This window comes from Zea mays, chromosome 10 (assembly GCF_902167145.1).
Source record: "Zea mays cultivar B73 chromosome 10, Zm-B73-REFERENCE-NAM-5.0, whole genome shotgun sequence".
In the NCBI taxonomy this organism is placed as follows: domain Eukaryota; kingdom Viridiplantae; phylum Streptophyta; class Magnoliopsida; order Poales; family Poaceae; genus Zea; species Zea mays.
In genome coordinates this window covers 26,695,304-26,710,758 of record NC_050105.1, presented here as the reverse complement: position 1 = coordinate 26,710,758, position 15,455 = coordinate 26,695,304, and the positions used below count along the sequence as shown (strand labels likewise).

The 15,455-nt window shown below is 44.4% G+C and overlaps 1 protein-coding gene across 2 annotated transcripts; it reads right to left on the bottom strand.

The window, feature by feature from the left end:
- Positions 1 to 1,676: 1,676 nt before the first annotated feature.
- Positions 1,677 to 14,728, bottom strand: LOC100280056 (VIN3-like protein 1). Of its 2 annotated transcripts, XM_008663604.4 has the most exons (5): positions 14,180 to 14,728; positions 12,624 to 12,689; positions 10,286 to 10,937; positions 3,218 to 3,528; positions 1,677 to 3,124 (listed from the first exon to the last, which is right to left on the bottom strand). In XM_008663604.4, exons 1-5 carry the CDS (start codon positions 14,214 to 14,216, stop codon positions 2,028 to 2,030), a joined length of 2,163 nt encoding a protein of 720 aa, XP_008661826.1. In that variant the 5' UTR covers positions 14,217 to 14,728; the 3' UTR covers positions 1,677 to 2,027. The 2 variants fall into 2 exon arrangements, with proteins under 2 accessions (XP_008661826.1, NP_001146468.1); NM_001152996.1 differs by lacking the exon at positions 12,624 to 12,689 and having other exon boundaries at positions 1,858 to 3,124; positions 14,180 to 14,398.
- Between the last annotated feature and the right edge of the window lie 727 nt (positions 14,729 to 15,455).

The window sequence follows — 15,455 nt, the reverse complement described above, 5'->3', positions numbered from 1 at the left end:
CTTCACATTCAATACAAGAGCTAGTGCATTCACTCCAAGACACATTTTCAATAGAATCAAAGTCTCTCCAAGTACCAAATACATTCCACTCACCTAGTGACTTGAGAGAGAGTTTATTCATGTTCTTTGTGATCTTGTTGCTTGGATCGCTTTCTTCCTTCCTCATTCTTGTTCTCAAGTGAATTGTAATCAAAGCAAGAGACACCAAGTGTGTGGTGGTCCTTGTGGGGTCTAAGTGACCTGTTTGATTAAGGAGAAAGCTCACTCGGTCTTGGTGACGGTTTGAGAGAGGGAAAGGGTTGAAAGAGACTCGGTCTTTATGATCACCTCAACAGGGACTAGGTTCTTTAGAACCGAACCTCGGTAAAACAAATCACCGTGTTCATTCGCTTTATTTGTTAGTTGATTTGTTTTCCCCTCTCTTTCGGACTCGGATTCATTTCTAACGCTAACCCCGCTTGTAGTGTGTGCTTAAGTTTATAATTTTCAGATTCCGCCTATTCACCCCCCCCCCCCCTCTAGGCGACTTTCAAGTCTGGACTATAAGTTGGTTACGTTAGATGTGCTCTATACAGTTTGACCATTTTCAGCACTTGCATATTGAAAACTCTAGAGAAAAGCCTCGTAGTGAGACCCTAGCCATTCACCTCGGAAGTGAATACGGGTCTGATCAACCTAGGCTAGAAGGGAATCGCGGCTCATGGGTAAAGATGTGCCACCTCTGTAGTGTAAAACTGATATGTCAGTCGTGCTCATGGTTAAGAGCAGGCTAGACTCCTCACATGATAATTAAACTTGAAGATAAAAATAAATCGAGATCCGATGATCTGCTAATGGTTTGCTTAAGTGGTTTCACTTAAGTGTTTTGGATATACTCTTATACCTTTGTTTAATAGGAATACTTGGGATACACACTTATTAGTAAGACATGTGTTGTTAATAAAATACTGAACAACTAAAATACTTACTGCTCAACCTTAGCCTCACCTTGTTAACTTGCATTAATTTTTCTCCTACTTGTTGAGCCCCGACCATAAGTGAGCTCACCCTTGCTAATATTTTGATTAGAGGGTGATGCTAGAGACTTCGCTGATGACGACGATGAGTTTTAAGTCTAATGATGCGCCGGTCATCTTTCTGTAGGAGATTACCCATGTTATTTAATTTCACCTTACTTTGATGTTGATACTTGTTAAAGATACAATGATTTAGATGATGTAATAAAGTACTCTACTCCCTTTACGCCTTTATTGCATTGTCTTTTGATATATTACACTTGTTACACCAATATATGTGTGGAAATGGATCTTGGCACATATATGTTATGCGCCCAGCTCTGCCCCTGGTGTGACAAATGTATAGCTCAAGTATATGATGTGAACTTGGCTTATCCTTTTGGATGCATGGTGCCCCCTCGAACAAAGAAGTGACACTGATTGGTTGCATGGTTGACGCTTACCATATGTATTGACTATAGATGTGCATGTGTTTGGTTGTCTAGATGAAACGAAACCGGCCTATACCAGTCCATGCAGCCCAGACAATTTTTACCCCTCTCGCCTGTACGCGTGGAGACGCCTTCTCTGGTCGGCCAAGCCGGCGCTTACGGGAGCAGCAACCAAGAATGCCACTAATATATTTTTTACCACCATGACAAATATCCAAGCACAGCAACATCAGATCAAAACCGTTTATCATAAAAACAAATGGAAGTAGCATTACACTGTCATCCCAGTTAATTTTTCACATATAAGAATACATCATCATGGCAAATATCCAAGCCACAACAATATCAGACAACTACATTATCAGAAAACAAATAAAAAGCACCATTACACTACAGCCCAGTTAATTTTTGCCCATGTAAGAATATTATCATCATGGCAAATACCCAAGCTCAGCAACATCTGTTTAACTACATTTATCAGAAAACATATAGAAGTACTTACTACACCGTCATCCCAGTTAATCTTGCCAATGTAAGAATACTAGAGTATTATTAGATAGCTGTTTCATGCTCTATCTGGTTAGTGCCACAACTTAGTACAGAAACCAGTTCTTAGCCTCTTACTGGTAACAATTTCTTCAAAGGAATCCAAAAGCTGCGCAGCCAAACTACTGGGTTCATCGATTAGGGTGCGGATGAAGGTGATAACAACTCTCCGTTCCTGTTCTGTCGATCTCAAACTGAACCAGGTTAGAAATTTCATCCTGAAATCCTTCTCAATGAGGCCAGAACATTCCAACCAACGTATAATCTTCACACAGTACTCATAGTTGTCATCTAACTGGCCTAACTTCGGGGCAAAGAGCCTAACTGCACGGGCCACCAAATTGCTGTCATCAACACAAGTCTCCTGCTCCAAATCTGATGCCTGCTTGCGACTTTGAGACAAGGATTCCATGGCCGGTGCATCCCCTACATGCCCCTCCGCACAAGTTTCGGAGTCACCACAACCATTCGATTTTGTGAATGCATTCTTTCCAGAACTACAGCCGTTGTCATTCTGGCAGCACTCTGTTGGCATGACTACTTCTGCATTTAGGTCTGGGACTGAGGTCTCATTGAGATCGAGCTTACGGGAGGCACCACGTGGAATTTGGTCCTTGACTGGAATCACAGAATCACTCTGATCGCATGAATCTTCAATCTCATCTTTACACAGTGCGCTGGGGTAACCATTCTCCTCAGTCTGTGCTTTTCGGAAGACATTACCCAGCTGGCGCACTTGGAAGCCTAATGACCTAACATTTTGTCTCTTACCAGCTCCCTTGGCAGAAGATGAGCAACCTTCTGCTCCGAGCTCTGTGTTCTTACGAATAATTTCCACACTCTTGGTAAATACTTTTGATTCAGAATGGCCCAGTTCACCATCCTCAGTAAATGAAATAATACGGAACGAATATTCTGTGCAGGGCTGCAGATTGGATATAAGAATCCTTCTTTGGTCTTTGGGGAAAACAGCAGGCTCTCCTGTGAAAGGTGCTTCTCTGCTATTCCAGTACCAGAGTTTATAGCCTTTGATAGCATGATACTGTGAGGAAACAGCTTCCTTGAGAACCAACACCAAAGATGAAGCTGTAATATCTTCAAATTTAAACCTGCAGGCAGAAGGAAGTGTATCTGCAGGATGAAAAGAATTACACTAGGTTTGTCAAATTTGCCAATTGCAGAGTGGAACTGAGATGTAAACTTTACAATAACGAAATAATTTACCATTTTGTTTTGTTTCAGATTGAATGTTTGAGCTAAGCCACTCATTAGCCTTTTCAATTGCTAAAGTGCAAAGTTTCTGCACATCAGCAGCAACATGCAGCCGGCCTACAATACCACGAGCCATCTTGGATGATGTACCATCAAGGGGGCCAACTTCACTTTCCAACTTTGCTTTTGCATCCTCTACGATCCGATGCAACTCTTTAAAACGAGTTGTGCCATCCAAAAGTCTATGACTCAGATATATGCGGGAACAGAGATTATCAACTCTACGAGCATCTTTAGCAACTACCAGCTGCCTCTTCCAGAACCTGCTCAAAACATTCAAAGACGCAGTTAGATCCAAAAATAGCAAAGAGTGTATGCCAAAACAAGAAAAGAAAAAGGAGACGGGAATAAGAGTTAAACATAGCAGAGATCATACGCAAATAACTACAGATATGAAATATCATTCTGATGCATGCTTCAACCAATACTTTGATTGCAACAAGGCTCACTAATATGAGGGACATCCATAATACGACAACAACAACAACAATAAAGCTTTTTAGTCCCAAGCAAGTTAAGGTAGTGTTATGGGCCTTAGCCCATTAGCTATGTCATTATGGCTAGGTTAGCCGCGACCACTGTTCACGTGCGGTTACTGTAGCGCGTGAACAGTGTCGGCTAGATAGAGTTTGTTATGTTGCTTAGCTATTAAGTTAGGGTTACCTCTCTATACAAGGAGGGGCAGGGTGTTAGTAGAGGGAGGAAGAAGAATAGATCTGGTTTACTCCTAGGGCCTCCTACGGGAGGGCTGAGTACCGGGACTATCTTGCGAGTGCATCGCAGTTCGCAACAAAGGCACTGCTAACCTAGCCATAATGACATAGCTAATGGGCTAAGGCCCATAACATTCCATCCCTCCTTAAAAACAGTTCGTCCGCGAGCTGTAGTCAAGAAGAATTGACACATACTAAACTAACACTTAATGACTCAATACTAAGTCTTTTACATCTCGACTTAGTATTTTATTCACCTAGAAAAAAAATTGAACCACGTCAGTGGTCGGATCTATCGAAGGAGGACGCGTCGGCGGCCAGATCGACCGATGACGGACGCGGCTGCGGTGGCGCAGAGGGCTCCCTGCGCCTGGCGAAGGTCGGTGGCACCCTCCGATGTTGTAGCTCAGGTGACCACGCCGCGATGGTGGCCAAGGTGGCTGACGTCGATCACAGCTGCGACGACGCAGCGGATGGCTGTCCGTGGTGCAGAAGATTGATGGCCACGACGCGGAGGATTGGTAGTTGTGGCGTGGAGGGTTATCCCGCAGCAGCGCCTCTACAGGTTGGGCCACCATAGCGGCCGATTGTTGCAGATTGGGCGAGCAGATCCGTGCACAGCCGTAGTCGGGCCACGCCTGGACCTCCACGAGCACGGAGGCGGGCTGCAGCAGTGGCACAGCCACCTCAACGTAGAACACCGCCTCCACCTCCTTCCTGGGTGTGTTGGGTTGCAGCCCATTGACCCCATCGTCCTCGACTCGGCCGCCTCCGCCCTCGCTCGCGCCCAGGCAGCCCGCGGTAGAAGCAGAGGGGCTGACCCACGCCTGCTCTAGCTTGGCCAGACGAGCGTCGTGAGAATCCAAACGGGCATTGATGGTGGCAAGTTGCTCGAGGATGAGGTCCATCTTGGCGGAGTAGGTCACAAGATCATCGTGCGCGCCGGCTAGAGATGGCAATGGGTAAATACCCACCGGGTATTACTACCCCATACCCATACCCATGACACAAAAATAACCCTATCGGGTCACCCATATACACTGGTGGGCATGGATTTACCCCCATACCCATGTGGGTATGGGTCACCCATCGGGTCACCCGTACCCACAAAAAATTAAACATCTATCAAAATATTATGTTATACAAATGTCAAGTATATCCATATAAATAACATTACAAAATTTCTAGCATCATTTAACCATCCATTCAACACACTAAAGATAATTGGATAAAGTAGTAACACTAGGATAGTAATACATAGCACATTACATGGTCATTAAATTGTCGTTAAGCCTTCTATGACATTATGACCTAAAAGGTTATTAAATAGTAAAAAAGATGGATGACTAAAGTCCAAGTTCATGCTTGGGCTAAGTTTATATTGGGTATTTTATACCCACGGGTTAATGGGTATGGGTGAAGGCGGAACGTTCTAATACCCGTTTACCCATTAGGTGAAGATTTTTGCCCAATAACAGACCCACGGGTAGAATATTTAGCCCACATACATACGCTAATGGAGTAAATACCCATCGGGTATCGGGTCGCGGGTACCCATTGCCATCTCTAGCGCCGGCCATGAAGGCGATGCGCGCGTAGTGGCTCCGGTACCAATTTGTTGCGAACTGCGATGCACTCGCAAGATAGTCCCGGTACTCAGCCCTCCCGTAAGAGGCCCTAGGAGTAAACCAGATATATTCTTCTTCCTCTCTCTACTAACACCCTGCCCCTCCTTATATAGAGAGGTAACCCTAACTTAATAGCTAAGCAACATAACAAACCCTATCTGGTCGGCACTGTTCACGCGCTACAGTAACCGCACATGAACAGTGGTCGCGGCTAACCTAGCCATAATGACATAGCTAATGGGCTAAGGCCCATAACAGGTAGGCTAGAGTTGAAACCCAACAGAAGCCACAAATCAAGGTTCAGTCACGTGGATAGTTGTTTTTCATTCGCTCCTATTCAAGGATAAACCTTTAATACCCCGTTTGGATGTAGATATTGGAGCACGGAGTTAGGAATTGGAATCAGCTCCAGAATTCTATTGTTTGGTTGCACATGGAATCGAGATTTGGAATCAGAGACCCAATTCCCTGAAATTGTACTATAACTAAAAACACCCTCTCTCAATATAGAGCATCACCCCTCTGTATTGTGTGGAATTGGACCACACAATTCCAAACTCCAATTTAATGACATCCAAACAATAGAATTGGAAATACATCTCATTTCAATACCATGGCTGATTTGTATTGAACCCAATAAATTCCATACCTTCCAATATCGATATCCAAACGAAGCATAAGTATATTCTTTCTTTTCAAGTTTCCTTTTATTTTCTCCTTTAAGGTCCCACTATCTACTGATGCATCTAGAGGTCTGTGTTGTACATATCCAAACCATCTCAATCGTTGTTGGATATGCTTTCTTCAATTGGTGCTATCTTTAGCCTATCACGTATATCATCGTCCTGGACTCTCCCTTGTATGGTCACAAATCCAACACAACATACGCATTTCCACAAAGGGCATCCATAATATATAGTTTAAACCCACCAAGTCAATGAGGGGTCAAGATAAGATAGGTAAAAAACATATGGAGGTTACAGTGTCCAGCAATGCTTCATGTAGCATGACTACTTACAAACTGCTAGAGAATAGTGAATTATAGAAAAGAGTATAATATATAGGCATGGGTTGGGCTCAAGGCCCATAGACACAACAGTCTAATACCCCCGAACAGTCAAAACTCTAGCTACGACAAATGTTGAGACTAGATTGAAATTCCAAAAACACTAAGGGTGTGTTTGGTTAAGGAGTGAAGAAGAATGGAGTGGCTCCATTCCTATTTTTTGAATGTTTGATTTTCAACAAAAGAGGAGCAGAGCGGCTCCTATAGTTCTCCATATGAAAATCTATTATAAATAGTTGGAATGCTCCCGCTCCACAAAATCGACAGGATGCGAGCGCTCTCCCGGACGCGAGCGCTCTCCTCCCTCTCCTCTCTACACTCATATGGCTCTCCAACCAAACAAAGAACAAAGTGGCTCTACTCTATTTTACTCTTCAACCAAACAAAAAATGGAGTTGTTTTGTTCTATTTGCCAAACGTAGAATAGAACGGGTCCATTCTCAAAAACTGGAATGGAACTGCTCTATTCTAGTTAACTCTCCAACCAAATGCACCCTAAGGGAAGGCCCTTGGTGAAGATGTCGATTGTCGACGAATTGTGAAGTTGTCAGGACGTGGAGAACACGAACATCCTTGATGGCGACGTGCTCACGAACGAAATGGAGATCAATCTCGACATGCTTCGAAAGCTGGTGCTAGACAGGGTTGATAGAGAGGTAGACGACGCTGACAGTATCGCGGTATACAAGGTTACTCATGGTGAGTGACCTGTGGAGCTCCTAGAGTTGCCAGAGCCAACATTCCTTGACCACTCCATTGGCCACGGCACGGTACTCGGCCTCGGCACTCAAGCAGGAGACCACGAGTTGTTGCTTCAACAATCAGGAGATGAAGTTGTCCCCGAGTAACACGGTATAGTCGGAGGCGGATTGGCACGTGTCCAGAAACCCCGCCTAGTCGGTGAGACGACAAGCTCGCTCGGAGAAGAACGTCATAGTAGAATGTCGTAGTCGAGAGTACCATGAAGGCATCAACGGAGCCACTTCACAATGATCAGGTGTGGATCCCATGGATCATGTTCATGCATATGGAGACACACCTGATGAACAATATAGGATATGTCTGACCTGGTCAAGGTGAGGTACTGGAGCACGCCTGCAAGACTCCAGTAGGCAGTGGAGTCATTGACCGGTGCACCATTACATGAGGAAACATTCGCATGTGTGTCCACCGAAGTAGCACACGACTTACAGTCCACCGTGCCAGCACACTCTAGGATGTCCAAAGTGTACTAGCATTACTTAAGGAACAGGCCATCTGGACGGACCTCGACAGCGATGCCCGAGGAAGTGATGAAATTGACCAAAATTCTTCATAGCAAATCCACACTGTAGTGCAAAGATAATGTGATGCAAGAGAGTTGGACCGGAGATGGTGAGGATGATGTCATTAACATACAGGAGGAGGTACATCATGTCACTGTCACGTTGGTAAATGAACAGCGGTATTAGACTTGGCCTCATAGAAACACAATGAGAGCAAGTAAGAAGCAATTTGGTTGTACAAAGCACAATGTGCCTGCTTCAGACAACATAGTGGATTGTTGAGTTTGTAGACTAGGTCAGGATGAGTAGGGTCCACAAAATCAGACTGGCTGCAATAGAATGTCTCAGTCAGGGCGCCATGGAGAAACACATTCTTGACGAAGAGGGAGGTAGGGCACCCTCCCGTGCACAACGTCGATAGACATGCACAGGGTCGGCGGAGCAAGTAGAGGTAGGAGAGGGCACACATGGTGTAATCGAGGCCAGCTGGCATACGTGTGGCCCGGTCCAGGCTGTGGCAAGGGAAGCTAGGACCACAAGTGACACGACAGGTGACGCGAGGGTTGCGTGTGGCGCGATTGGTGGTGATAGGGCCGCATCTGGTAGCAACAAGGGTGGAACTGCCGGAGGAAGAAAAGGTGGTTGTCCAATGGGCGTCACGGGGTCAGTCTCAAGCAAGGAATCCAACTCTGTGATAGAGCTAGGGGAAGAGGTCGAAAAGGGGAAGTCTAACTCGTTCAAGACGACATCTCGTGAGATCAAGAGGCAGTGAATGGTAAGACCAAGACACGGATATCCCATGTGATTAGGGGAGTACCCAAGGAAGATAACAGGAAGAGCAAGGCGCAAGCTTATGGGGGGCAATGGTGGAAAGGTTGGGGTGACAAGCACATCCGAAGATGCGAAGGTGATCATAAGATGGAGTGATGCTGAAAAAGGCAAAGTGGGATGTGAGAGCTCGAATCGCCTTGGTGGGGAGGCGATTCAGCAAGTAGGTGGCGGTGTGAAGACTCTTAGACTAGTAACAAGCAAGGAGCCAAGGACTGATACCTAAAACAACAAGGAGTGCATAATGTTAGCGTGAATCATGCACTCAACCTTGCCATTCTAGGGGAGATATACGGGCAAGACAATCGCAATTGAACACCGTGGGAAAGGAAGAAGGCACGAGAGAGAGAGTTATCGAACTCCCGCCCATTGTCACACTAGACAACATTAATGGTGCGACCAAACTGAGTAGATTGAGAGAGTAGGAAACGCACCAAACTTCAAGCGCAAGAGAAAAGTCCACAAGTAATGTGAGCAATCATCAAAAACCACCAAGTAATACTTATAACCTGAAACACTAATAATAGGGGAGGTCCACAAATCATAGTGAATGAGATAAAAAAAACATGCACAACCTAAGAGGAGGTGCTAGATGACCTAGCTAACAAGCGTGGCATAGATGCTCATGAGTGCTCCTAGTACAAGAAATGACTGAACTACTAGAGAACTTGGACAATAGGTTGTAGTAGTCAGTGCATGTGGTTGGGATGAAGATGGTGAAGTAGCGGAAGCAATGGGAGTTGGAAGCCGAACGCCACAAAGTGTACAAGGGCCAGACTATCATAGTGAGCGAGGAGGCTCCAAGTGGCAAGATCATTCATGGACAAGCCAAAAGGTTCAAACTCCATAGAACAAGAATTGTCAGTAGTAAACTGACGAATAAATAAAAGATTTTGAATAATGTTGGGGACCACAAGAATGTTATGAAGGCAGAAGAACCAGGAAGGACCGAATCGCCTATAGAGATGACCGGGAGAAAGTTCCCATTGCCAATAATGATAAAGGAAGGATGAGATGGGAGAATGGGAGGAGTATACCAGCATCCAGAGTGGTGTGGTAGGAGGCAATGAAGGCCAGGGAACAAACAGGGAGAGGAGAGGAGGGAGGTCTCCCTAGGGGAGGAGACAAACGTGTCGTACATGGGAGGGCAGGCAGCGGCGGCAAGGGGAAGGAGGGAAGGAAGGCAGGTGGCGGCGATGGCTAGGGAAGGGTGTGATGGCGACGGTGGCAGCAATGGGGAGAGGGCTAGCAGCAGAGGGAGGGGCCAACGGCCAGGGGATGGAGAGATGGAGGGCTAGCATTCACGCCTCAGCAGTCAGGGAAGGGGTTAGGGTTAGCCTAATACCATGCCGAAGGAGTATAGTGGATTGTAGAAAATGTTACAATAGATAGGCTACACATGGGCTGGGCTCAAGGCCCATAGACACAACATAGTCTAATACAAACAAAGTAACAAACCATATATAAAATTTTGCCATCTGAATTAAGATAAGTCCCTAGGTAGATGCAAAATCACTCACCCAAGTATTCCAATAACCTTGCCACATGCAGCACAGCAGTAGTTACCATCAAGCTGTATAGATTGTCCAAGTTCTATGCATCCAGTCTTTCGGTGCTTGAGTGCGCACTCAATGTGGCAGGATGATCCACAACAATCCTGATCACCAATCTCTGATGAGCATACCAACCAAAGGCTAGGATCTTTGTTATCATCAAAACCATGGCAAATACAACATGAACACCTCTTACAAAATGCATTGTCTGAATTGAAGACAGCTTTGCATGCTGAATTTATGCATATCCTTGTGCTAGGAGTCTTTGTGTCTTGAGACATTCCATTTTCACATAATTGAAAAAGATGGCCTCCCTTCGCTGGCTGTTTTTTCAGAACCAGACTGCCAGTAAAGCTTGGATTATTATTGTTATTTGAGGAGACTTTCTTTGAATCAATGTTCTTGCACCTCTTTACAGCCACTGTTTTTGGTATTTCGTCCACTGATTTGCATTTTGAAATGCCAGGTTCTTTCTTTTCTGTGTTAACACTAGCATCATTTGACTCTTGTTCTGGCAAAGAGCTCAATGATTCCTGGGCATTTTCTGAAATGGTGTTGCTGTCATCAGCAAGCCTATTTTCTTCAGGTGCGCTTGCAGCATTACAAGCATTTGTTATCACTGCAGAAAAAAAGACCACATTCAGGTATTAGTCATCCAAGGAAATGTGTACAACACAGTGAAAGGATGCTGACCAAAGTTGAAAGATAATCAGGTGCTGAAAAAATCAAGTGTTGACAGACACATTAATTAGGCATAATCCAGGTCACATGAAGGGACTGTTAAGATGACCTCACTAAAGAAAAGAAACCAAAGCTTAATGGCATTTCAAGGAACTGACAGGCATTAGACAAAATACTACTGGGTTGCTGGTGTGCAGCTGAACGTTGCATGATATCAGATTAATCCCAAAAGCCTGATGCTAATGGCACATTGTATTCATATAGACATGTGTACTCTCTCTGTGCCTCCATCCACTACACAAGCCAGAACAACATTTGAGCAGTGACTCATTCCAGCATTAAATGGAAAATTGAATAGCATTTAGTAAATGAATCCATTTGAAAATGTATATTTAAAAAATATTTCCACAGAATCTTCAGTTCTAAAAACTGCAGAGGGCCACGATCCTGACATGGGTCATGATTCCACACCACATGTGAGACATCTGATGGCATTTATCAAAACCATGAACTCACACCATCATTCATCAATGTTATAGGATCTAACCCTAAGAAAAACAATAAAGCTTTCTACATGTTTCCCTGCCTTAAGCACAAATTGAAGGCCATAGGTCAACTTCACAGAAGACCAAGCTATTTGAAGTCAAGGATACTAATTTGATCTCAACAAAGCATTAATCAACGCATAGTTGATTTTTGAGAATAAACAACACTCACTGAACTATTCACATACCAAACTTCCTAGCTCCAGATGCTGATTAAACCAACAAAAGATGGTTTAAAGTACATTGACTGAACCATCCTACATTTCAACAATACATTCCTTCGAGTCCAACATAGATTTAAACATACATTGTTTGAGCAGGGTTCCTTTTGGTTAAAGAAGATGACATCTGAATTTCTCTGGAAACATTGTCAACAAATGTGACTATTAATTGCTTACTGGCAGTGGATCTAGAACATGTACAGAATCAAACTGCGCAAATATAAGCCTAGGAGAGTATTCTTAAGAAGAAAGGATCATATAAATATGAGGCTATCAGTACTACTACCGATAGTTAGAGGCACAGCACCATGGTGTTACAACACAGGAGTACGCAAAAGAGCCTCTAGCGTAATGGTTAAGGCTTGCGAGTAGCACCTCCAAGTCCCAGGTTCGATCCCCCTCGGAGGCGAATTTCGGGCTTGGTTAAAAAAATCCTCGTTATGCCCTGCCCACTCCTGGGTTACGTCCTGCGCGTCACCCTCCGGCTGGGCCGTTGCAAAGTGGGCGGTGACAGCCCACTAGTGATGGGGGCCAGGGTTCGGGGATTTTCTCAGCCGGGACCATGTTTTGGTCTCTTCTTAATATAATACCGGGAGGGCAGCCTTTCCCTCCCCGGCCGAGTTTTTTACAACATAGGAGTACAGGACCCACAGATCCCGCTGAAACAGAACAAGAATAAAATCAAACTATATATGGACGATGCATAGGCTAGGTTAGTGCTCCACAGAAGCAGTAGGCAAACCCATCCCCATAGCCGACCGGATGGATCAAACAGAAGGAAAGATTCAGGTTTGACTGCTCACGGCAAATAAGAGACCATACGGAAAAATCGAACAATCTAAACGAGTTAGGGCTTACCGGCAGATCTGAACAGATCCCCACTCAGCGCCATCCTGGCAGAAGAAATGGGGCAAGGAGGAACACCTGCCAAGTGAGTGAGTGAGTGAGTGAGTGAGAGGGGTAAGGGGTGAGAGGGGGGATGGATGCCGGCAGGGAGGAGGCTATGAATGTGTTGTCCAGTGGAAGGGGGTGTCGCCAGCTACCGAAAAGTTGTTTTCCCCCTTTGGTTGAGAAAATAAGGAGAGTCAAGCAAATCTCCGTCGTTTAATAAGCTGGTGCCTACTCATTTGTGCCAAGACCTATCACAAGGTCTTGTTTTGATCTGATGACACCTAACTTTCCAATACCATGATTTGACAACTACGGCAAGACAATTTGCTTTGGCTCTATGATTTGTTATTACAGCCAGCGTACACAATCAATTGGGCTGTACAGATTTTGTAAACCCAATTTATTGAAGTTGGACTTTACTCCCATAATTTAGGACTTCATAAATTTTTAGTTTACACCAAAATCCAACGGTTTAAAACCAAACCAAATACCAGGATACCCAAGAAGCAAGATAATTTATTTGGGAAACCTAGATTCCAAAAATATTTACTTATTTAGTAAAAAAATAGAACCTCGATTTTGTCATATCTATTATTTTTTAATGCATAAATGATAAAACATCTAGTGGAGAGTTCTTTCGTCTCAAAACTTCACCAAAAAAATGATTTTTTGCTGCCGCACACTAAACTAGAAACATTGAATCGTGGATATTGATGCAAGTGTTGCTGCCAAATCATGAGCCATCCGATAGGAAACTTTAGCGCAGATAACCATTTGAATATGAACCCTTTATGTAAAAAATCCTCTTTTTGTTGGTTACCTAGAACTACATGTAAAGTTGTACTCCTATAAAGCATGTAGACATGGAAGCTTTCGCTTGTACACATTCAAAGCACATCTGTCTCAATTGGAAGTTGAGAAACTGCCCTAATTCCATTTAAAAGCAAAAAAAGGCAGGCTACAATGCATTGATCATTTCAGGTGGAAAGTTTAGTCTTTTCACAGTTAAATAGCAGATAGCACGAACTGAGCCAGTAACATCGTAACAGCAGCAAATAAACCATAGGATTGGAAAAGGTGGAACCCGAACAGATTATTAGTATAGTGTGAAAAAACATACAAAAAAATGAATAGATGCCGCTTTTTAGTCACTATGGATCCTTCATGTAAAAGTTGACACCAAATTGGCCAACCTCACTGGCAGGGGCGTTACAGGGGGCGTGCAAGATAAAATCGAGTGAATTCAATTAAGAGCAAGAAATCAATAACCAGAGTAATTATCTAGTGACTAAATGCATACAAGCATGGCAAGGTAGCAGTACAGCTAAGCGACAACGTACTATGACAGCTAAGCGAACTGAGCCATGGATGACTAAGGACCATGCCCAGCAGCAGCAGGCAAGCAAACAAATCCAACCCCGAACAAATTCGGGGTTGCGGTCGATCGCACACAGGGCATAAAGCGCAGGGCACCCCGCGACCCGGTGGGCGGGCGGGCGGTGGGCCTGGCGTGAGGGGCTTACCGGCGAGTTCCGGCGCATCCCCGCCCGAAGCCGCCATCCCGGCGGCCGACGGGTGGGGTCGGAGGATGGACGGTCTCGCCTGCCAATGGAGCGAGCGTGGTGGGGGGGACGGGCCAACGGCCGGACCAATCCCGTCGAGGCGAGCGGGCGGCGATAGCGTACGTAGGTTGTTAGCGCGCGGCGGCGGAGAGGACTCCACCAAGGGTTTGTGTTTGCTCGATCGAGCGGTGCTGTGCACGCCGGGAAACGACGTCCCAAGTTATTAGCAACTTTGGTTTCGGTCAGATTCTTTTGCCCTTTTTCCTCCCTTTTTTTGACGCGGACGAGAGGTAATCTGACAGATTTGTGGTGCAACTTGCAAGAGGTTGAATTTGCTCGAGAAATGTTAGTCGATTTTGATCGTTCCTTCTTTATATTTCTAAAAAATTCCAATATATTCTATATCTACAGAGGCGGATCCATAGGAGTAAAGTAGATCATGACCTCTCAATTTTATATAACCTCTTATACTTAATGTACACTTATGGTTAAATATAGAAAAAATTATGTTTTGATAGGGGTCTCGTCAGATCAGTCTAGTCCTTCTGACAGCGTCCTTCTCCTCAACCTAGTTCTCGCATCTATCTATTCATCCCTATCCATCCCGACATTGCTCAATCTAGTCCTTTCATATGCCCCCCTTCTCAGTGTCCCTGCCCTTGCTCGTTGTCGTCGCGACGCTGGCCCATCGAGTAGCCCCGATCTCGCTCGCAGTGATGATGCAACCCGTTCCCGGTAGTCGATGAGCTTGGATGAATCAGCGAGCTCTGTCTCTCAACTGAAGACATCGTGTGACCTTGTCCCTTTCTTAGTGCCCCACTTTTTCGAGAGATAGACATTCGATAAGGTACACACGACATTGGTTCGATCAGCAAAAAAATAACGATATGTTTCATAGTTATCTTCTTTAAACTTTTATCATATATGGATATAAAACTTGAATTCAATGCAAAAAATAGTTTTTTATAGTATTACTTAATTTTGTCATGTGGTTTTTTGGCCCCTATAAATTTTGGTCCTGCATCCGCCACTGTATATCTATATCTATTTATACTTATATACATATTATTATATACTATATAATTCACCGGTTTAAAATTTACAAAATTCACTCAATCAAATCACTCCCACACTTGTAACCTTCACTAAATCCACCAATCAAATTACATCCAGACTTAACACATCATCAAAACTAATGATTCAAATAGTTAGATAACACTCTCTCTCTTTTACTTAA